Source organism: Henckelia pumila, chromosome 1 (genome assembly GCF_033568475.1).
Source record: "Henckelia pumila isolate YLH828 chromosome 1, ASM3356847v2, whole genome shotgun sequence".
NCBI lineage: Eukaryota > Viridiplantae > Streptophyta > Magnoliopsida > Lamiales > Gesneriaceae > Henckelia > Henckelia pumila.
Genome location: NC_133120.1, coordinates 157,412,242 through 157,421,058, shown reverse-complemented (window position 1 = coordinate 157,421,058; position 8,817 = coordinate 157,412,242). Strand labels below are relative to the sequence as shown.

The window sequence follows — 8,817 nt, the reverse complement described above, 5'->3', positions numbered from 1 at the left end:
GGGATTTTCGCCACTGACATCCCCTTTCAAAGGTGGTCATTTGTCGATGACCGCTTTATATGAACATTGCACGGCTGCACCTATTAATGATAATAGTCCAGAAGATGATGTCGTAAAATATACCAATTGTGTTGCATTAATGATTATTGGAGGAATCATGTTTCCAGATTATCAAGGAGGATCTGTTAGACTGATTTTTTTGCAACTACTCGGGGATATTAATCGCATCAGATCTTACAGTTGGGGAAGTGCAGTTTTGGCATTCCTATATCGTGAGTTATGCAATGCCACGCGTATATGAAAAACTACAATAAGTGGACCTCTATATATCCTTCAGGTATAAAATAAAATTTTTTGAGATATAATATCATATCATATTTTAATAATGTTTTGATATTATTCATTATTAATGACAAATATGGGCATGGACCAGAACTAAATTTGTTAATCCAGATCTGAATGGCTCATCTCTTCTTGTGCCTCAAAATACAGAAGATGAAAATATTCCATTTGCTCCTTATGGTGCACGATAATATTTAAAAACTTAGTATCATTATATAAATTATAGCTTTATTTTCTCATAACTATAATAATATTTTTTTTGTAGGTGGTTAAATGTGTTTCGATACACTCATACACCAACACACTCTCTTAGAATTATAAGAGATAGTTTTGATCGTATGAATAATGACGAGGTATGTTATTTGGCTTATTGAAACTTTATAATATTTAAATAATTTATATTTATTAATTAAAAAAATATTGATTTATATTATTATTATGCAGTTTAACTGGATAGTTTACAACAAAAAAGATCCAGATGTTAAAGTGGTCATTGATGCATACGATAATAGAATCTGGCGATGTGTTTGTCCTCTAATATGTTTTGAAATTGTGGAGATGCATTGTCCAAACCGAGTGATGAGGCAATTCAAAATGCGTCAATCTGTTCCAAGACAACTTTCTGTTGACTACGATAACCTACACAACATTAGTAGAACCGGTAATCGCAACACAGATTGGAGGGAGTATCACCAAAATTCTATAAATTCTTGGAATAACAAATTGAATAATGTTGTTCGAGGCGACCGACATGGAAGATCTAATCAGCAGACCGATGATGATTATTTTCCGTGGTTTGAGCGCATTACTGTACGCATTATATCGCCTATAGTCTCTGGCTTCGTTTTCGGCCATATCCGCCCAATTTAGATGTTGGCGGACAAAATAATATTCCACAAAATTTTAGTATGTCATCTCTTGATTCACATCAGTCATCATTCGGGTTTGTTCCTCCTCAACCACATGCTGGGTTTTATGGTGCAGGACCATCTGGTGGGTTTTATGGTGCAAGACCATCTGGTGGGTTGTACAATACGGGGCCATCCGGTGGATTTGAAAATACCGGACAATCCGATGGATTGTATACTGCAGGGTCATCCAGCGGGTTGTATAATACTGGGCCATCTGTTGGGTTGTATAGTGCAGGACCATCTGGATCATATGTTGATGCCGATTATCAAACTTCATTTTGGAAAAATATTCACAATTTTACAGATCTTTTTAATAGTAACTGGCAACAACCTGGTCAACATAATACTCTAGCTCCTGAGAGAAATGTTGTTTCACCTGTAATATTTTCTGGTTATTCAAATGAGCAACAAGAGATGAGTGAAGAAATTGTTGATGTTCCTGTAGTGCGTAGAGGACAATGAAGACGTAGACCACCTACTTGTGGAACCGGTGGTCATCTGTATAATTGTAATTTCCATGAACAATCATGATTTATTTTGTTGTTTTGGAATTTAATTCATATATCTATTTATTGATTTAGAGTTAATATATTCATGTATTGACATTTAAAAATATGTTATTATTTATTTTATGCAATGTGATAGTTAATAATAATTAAAAAAAATACAAAAATGCGTTCTAACCAACAATATAAAATACATAGATGTTTTAAATTTATACATTATTTAACCAAAACTACCAAATCCATATGTTATTTAGAAACATTTTGTTGTTGTAAACTTTTTGTCCTCATCCACATGCCACTTTCATCCGATGTTCCTGAAATACAATATATATAAAAAATATATATATATATATATTTAATGTAAAAATATATTTAATAAGAAAATATGAAAGCGACAAATTAGAATTTCTAAATTTTCTAATTGTTCGGTCTTTGTTGTTGTCTCTCTCTCGCTACCGGTCTGTCCATCTCATTTTTCAAACGAGTCGTTGTATCCCTACCAGCTCTTCCTCTTTCACGTCTAACCGGGTTATGTTGCAACTTAAATGAAGGCCGATCCCAATATCGTTCATCTGCAAGAGGTTCAAATCTTCCTTCATATGTGGCGAGGTACTCAGATATATTGTACCATGGTTGCATAAGTGTTGTGGGATCTAAAGAATGCCATTTCGCGGTACAAATAGCATGAGAACACGGGATGCCAAAAATTGTCCATTTACCACATGAACAATCTATAGTTGATATTCTCACCACTTGTATGTGTTGACCGCGACTTGGCCTTCCTTCTGTCGCAACCTGAGCAGTTTGCGATCGTACATCATATTTCACAACACGATGCTCGTTGAATTTTCTCGCCCATTCTTTATATTTTCGACATGAATAATCCGACCACAGTTGATTGTCCTCAACCATACGTTCACCTTTTGTTACACGTTCAATGAAGTACTGGACGGATCTCAGAAGGGTCAAATGAACTATTGCAGATATAGGCAGCCTACGAGCTCCCTTTAATACACTGTTTAAGCACTCGGACATGTTGGTTGTCATCACTCCACGATGCCAACCTATATCATGGGCCATACTCCATTTTTCCTTCGATATTCCAGCCAAATATCTGTTTGCCAAAATGTTTTTGTTCTTGATTGCCTCCATTGTTGCATCAAATTTATAAATCTGATGTTGTCTTTCTGCTTCCCAGCATTAATCTTTCAATTGCATGTCTTTGAACCTGATATTAAAATTAGAGCACACGTGCCTCAAACAAAAACGATGCACACCTTGTGGAGGTTTTAAATAGGGAAGATCTTCAACTGCTCGCACAATTCACTTATGCCTATCAGAAATTAGGCACACACCATTCTCACCACTTACGACATGTCGGCCAACATTCTCCAAAAACCATTTCCAGGAATCAGATGTTTCTTCATCCACGATTGCGAAAGCCAGCGGTAGCACTTGATTGTTCGCATCCAGAGTAACAACTATCAATATTTTATGTTCGTACTTTGTGTACAAATGTATACCGTCGACACTAATGATTTTTTGACAATTTCGAAATCCATCAATACACGGCTTGAACGCCCAAAAATAATAGTTCAATATTTTTATTTCTTCATTGTTTCTGATATGCTTCCATTCGACAATTGTTCCAGGATTGTATTTGCAAAGAGCATGCATATATTTCGGTAGCAATTGCACAGAGCTCTCCCAGGTTCCATAAAAAATTTCCACTGCGCGTTTCAAACTTCGTCGCGCCTTCGTGTACGAGATTTGATATCCATATTTATCTTCCACGCTCTCTATTATATATTTGATCTCGTACGAAGGATCACATCGTACAATGGCCAATAGCGTATTTGCAACCATATCGCTATTCAAGTTGTGATGGTCTATGCCGACGTTTGTAGATATACATGTATGAGGCCCACAATATCTGGTTATTTTCCAATAACTTGTTTCTTCTTTGAAAGAAGCTCGAAGACCCCAACGACATCGGACGGTCGAAGAATCATTTTGGCATTGTATTTTCCACAAAATGCGTGTGCTCTCAACAACACGATACTCACGCCTGGAAACTCTGACCGAATAATCCTTCACAGATGCAATTAGATCTTTCTTATCCTTGAAAACCATGTTTACGCATAGTTCTCCTCTCTCCTCATTATATTATCTTGTTCGCATGTCATGAGGTACGCCAATAGAATCAGGAATCTCTTCTCCAAAATATGTATTGAAAAAAGATGGCATATCAGAAGTGCTAGAAAGAAATGGAACAACTTGACTCTCTAATGTTTGACGAGGTGATGGACGAGATGACGTTTCCTCATCAGCATTTGCATAAATATTCACATCTTCCACATCGTCATCGTCATCGTCATCATCGTCTTCCTCAGACTCCCCGTATGACATCTCTGGCTCTGTATCGCTTCTCTGAACATTGTCGTTTTTGTTACACCTTAAACACATACAAATCTCGTGTTATGAGATTAATGTTTTTAATGCATTAACAAGTCTCATAATATTATGTTTTGATGATTACAAAACTCGGTTAGTTGTTACTAACCATTTAAAGTGAGATTTTGCAGATTAGATTTTTTGACATATAAATTATTGAAAGTTATTTTGAAGCTATCAATGTATTTATGAAGTCTCATATTGCTCATATAATGAACACAATGTTATGTAGATGCCATGAAACCTTGTTATGAGGAAATGAAGAAAAGGACAAGAAAAAGCCAAAAGTATGAAGTAACAGTTTCCGAAAATTACCGGAAATTTTATATGACTCTAAATCAGATCTCCACCAATCATAATTTATCTGAGGATGTGTTGAACCAGATGTCCAAATTTTAGAGCAATCCAACGGCCATATTAAGAGATATGAGTTTTTCAAATATGCTGCACAATAACTACTCTTGCAAGGAACGAAACCATGAAGAGACAATTTCAAAAATTTACTGGAAATGTTAGAAAAAACAGAATCCGATCTCCACCAGTCATAGTCAAGATCAAGATGCTTTTAAACTTATATAAAAATTTCATGTCCATCCAACGGCTAGATATGGAGTTATGATTTTTCCACAAAATCTGCGCAGTACCTATTTCTGCAGAACATGAAGCGAAGGATGAAGAATCAACTTCCAAAAATTACTGGACGTGTTTGATTCATCCAAATCAAATCTCCACCAATCCAACTCAAGATAAGGATGTTATAAACCTTATTTCCAAATTTCAGATCAATCAAACGGATGGATTGTGAGATATGAATTTTTCTAACGTGTTGCACAGAATAAGAAGCGAAAATATGATGAATCAACTTCCGGAATTTACTGGGCATGTTTGATTCTTCTAAATCCCATCTTCACCGTTCAGAATGAATATTAGAATGTCTGAAAGCGTCTGTAAAAATTTGAGCTCAATCCGACGGTTAGATTGAGATATATTATTTTTCCACAAAATCCGCATAGTGCTGTTTTTGAAGGAGACAGCGGCGCCGAACACTTTTTGTCACTCCTTGACTTTCCAACACACGCTCCATGCACTCAAATCAGATTCAAATCCTTACCAACTATAAATAAAGGCCTTCCAAGGTCATTTGGAGACATCTCAACTCATCTCTTCTCTACTTTGCAAGCAATCTTCTCTCTATAAAAATGTGTGTGTGATATATTCAAATATTTGAGAGTGTTTGTAAAAATAGTTTGTGAGTTGGTTGTGCTATTGTTGTAAACATTTGAGTGTGAAGCCAAGTGTGTTGTGATATCATTGTAAGCACTTGAGTATGAAGCCAAGTGTGTTGTGTTGAGGCTATCCTTGGAGCCCTTAAGGACAAGTATTCGAGTTGTATCGGCGCGGTGATCGTGTTGATTTGTACGGCTATCCTTGGAGCCATCAAGGCCAAGACGTTGAAGTGCTAGTGGATCCTTGGTTAATCGATCTTAACCAAGAAGGGGAGACGTAGACGATTTATCGTCGAACTTCCATAAACATCTCTTATCCCTTTTACTGCTTTATTTACATTACGCATTTATTTACCGCACTTATATTTGATTGCTTTAAGTCTTCCGTTTGCATACTAGCATAATTGCTTTAAATTGCTAAAGTTGCCAATAGAACCTAAATCCCCTTCCATTAGGTTCTAACAAGTGGCATCAGAGCCACACTTTTGAAAAATATTTCAAAAAGGCTTTATGGCAAATCTAGCGAGCGATTATGCTCAAGGGCAATCAACCAATCGTCCTCCTCTTTTCAACGGCATAAACTACGGATATTGGAAAAATCGAATGTCCCTATATATTGAATCCGTATATTATGATCTTTGAAAAGTTACGGTAAAGGTCCCTACAAACCAATGAAAGAGGTTGAAGGGATTAAAATTCTTAAGGGAATGGATGACTTTACCAAGGAGCACATGCGATTAATTTCTCAAAATGCTAAAGCTATGAATATTTTGCATTGTTCTTTAGATATGAACGAGTACAACCAAATATCAATGTGCTCCTCCGCTAAAGAAATATGGGATAAATTGGAGATAAGTCACGAGGGAACCAACCAGGTCAAGAAAACAAAGATTGACCTCCTAGAGCTCAAACATGAGACATTTGAGATGGAAGCCTATGAAGATAGCGATGAGGAGGAAGCCAACATATGTCTCATGGCCAAGGATGATGACATCGCCTCCGACGATAATAATGAGGTACCATCTTACGATGAATTACTACAAGCTTATAAGCTTATGTTTGACATGGCTAAATCACTTAGAAAAGAAAATAGAAACCTAAAAATGAATTAGAATGTAAGGAGCATGAAAACCTAAGATTAAAAGATGACATAGCTACCTTAGAAAAATCATTTTATAAATTCAATGTTAGTAGTAAAAAGTTGAATAATTTGCTAAGCATGTAAAAATGTAGCTTTGATAAGGGTGGAATAGAGTATGGTAAGAAATAAATAGATTTTACTAACCATATTGCTAAAGCCAAAATGAGATCACCCCCTACATGCTCTTATTGTTGTAAAATTGGTCATGCTAGATATAAATGTAGATCTTTAGGATTTCAATATGATCAAAAGAGCTATATGAAATGGAGGCCTAAGAGTACTTAACAACTCATCAGTCGGCATTATGAGATCATGATCTAAGGGAGTTCATTATAGACCGGTTTAAATTGTCTTGACTTGCGACTGTTCTTCCTGATGAACGCTGCTCTGTCCAAGGAAATAGGTTTTTAAAGAGGCCATAGCCCTACCTACTACTGGGAGCACTCTTGGAAAGTGGCGATGATGTTGCTATGAGAGACTGAACTCTTAGAAGTCCATTTTATATCTCTCTTTTCTAATACTGTGGACCCAAAAGAACTAAAGGGTATCAAAATCAATTCTTGCAGGGAAATATGAAAACTGTTCTTCCTAGCATATGGTATCTAGACTGTAGTACCCCGTACTCGAAATTGGTAATTAAGAGATTAATTATGTTAATTAAACAAAATTGGTATCGAACGGATCGGAAGCTCCGAAGGTGAGATCGGAAGCTCCGATCGATATTACGTCATGCATGACGTGTGGCAGGATCGGAAGCTCCGATCGGGATCGGAAGCTTCGATCGCCCTATCCGAAGTCAACCAGTGATATTTTGACACGTGGCGGATAATGCAAGATCGGAAGCTCCGATGGCAGGATCGAACGTTCCGATCGTGTTCGGACGTTCCGATCGTGGTTCGGAAGCTCCGATCGCCGTCTATAAATAGGGGGTGCCGAGCTCATTTTTTATGTGCACCATTCCTCTCTTCTCTCTCAATTCCTTAGCCTTCTAACTCAGATCTAAGGAATTCTAGGCGTCCCGTGGGGAATCCGGAAGTGGCATAGCGATCCAGGCGTAGTAGCGGAGTTGTGGCCTAGTTTTGAGGCACTCGACAGCAAAGGGCTGACGACGGACACAGGTATAGCTATGGTCTCCTTAAACTATTTAGGAGTATGCAATAGCTTAGTTAAGGCTTTTAGAGCTTATTGAATGATGCATGGGTATTTGTATTGTAGACTTGATGATAGGCTTGGAACCTAGAGTGGGACTACTAGGACTGCCTTAGAAAGGTACGTAAGTACTGACTGAGATTGCCAGCGGATATGCATGCTTATATGTTGCATTTATGTGTTTGCATGTTATTATTGTTATGCGGCATGTGCATATCATATTGTGCCTGTACATCTGTATATCTTTCGAGATGAGCCAGTTAGGGTTTCTCAGCCCTGTTAGGACGTTTGATATCGAGTACCCTTAGGTACTGATACCTCAAGGACTCCGTGGTCCGCGTCCGGGATTCGGGAATGAGTGGTCGCACACAGTGGTTAGCTACCCCGATGTGACGAGCTTATACCCCAGGCGCCAGTTTGAGCAGTTTGTATACAGTTATCCCAGATATGGATACCCGGTCATTTGCATGCATCATATTTTTATGTTTATCCGTGCTTTCGTATTGAGCTTAGAGCTCACGTCCAGTATTTTTGTGTATCTGGATACCCTATTCGATGGGGCAGGTGTAGGTGCAGGATTGAGCACCAGGAGCCTGGAGTAGCCAGTGACCTTGAAGACAGCATGATTAGCTGTAGGTTTTATTTAAAGTAATTCGATTTGGTTGTATAAATCGAGTTTGATTAGTCGGTTGTATTCTGCCAGTCTACTTGTATTTAGTCTTCCGCAGTGATTTTATTTAATGCATGCTTAATTATGCTCTTAAACTCTGATTAGATAGTGGATCCGGGTCAGGTCGCTACATTTATGGTATCAGAGCACTGCATGCAAGGGACTTAGGAAATTGATAATAAGACTTCTTGATTATCCTTGTAGGATTGATTGAGGCTAGCGAAAGAAGATTTGATTCTTCATTGCCAAGGTTTGCGGCAGAAGTTTTTACTATAAGAAATGCAACAGTGATGTGAACACCAGTAGTAGCATATCGATAGATAGACTGACTGCTGTGGATGGTTCATCATTCAATGCATTGGGATGTTGATCGAAGAACATATGGATTCCAGCCAGGGAAGACTGGAAGAGAAGATCG

General features: G+C 37.7%; 2 protein-coding genes across 2 annotated transcripts; both read right to left on the bottom strand.

The window, feature by feature from the left end:
* Positions 1 to 2,176: 2,176 nt before the first annotated feature.
* LOC140874296 (uncharacterized) lies at positions 2,177 to 2,911 on the bottom strand. The gene has a single exon (XM_073277568.1). It carries the CDS (start codon positions 2,909 to 2,911, stop codon positions 2,177 to 2,179), a length of 735 nt encoding a protein of 244 aa, XP_073133669.1.
* Positions 2,912 to 3,082: 171 nt separating this feature from the next.
* On the bottom strand, positions 3,083 to 3,892 carry LOC140874295 (uncharacterized). The gene has a single exon (XM_073277567.1). It carries the CDS (start codon positions 3,890 to 3,892, stop codon positions 3,083 to 3,085), a length of 810 nt encoding a protein of 269 aa, XP_073133668.1.
* Positions 3,893 to 8,817: the final 4,925 nt, after the last annotated feature.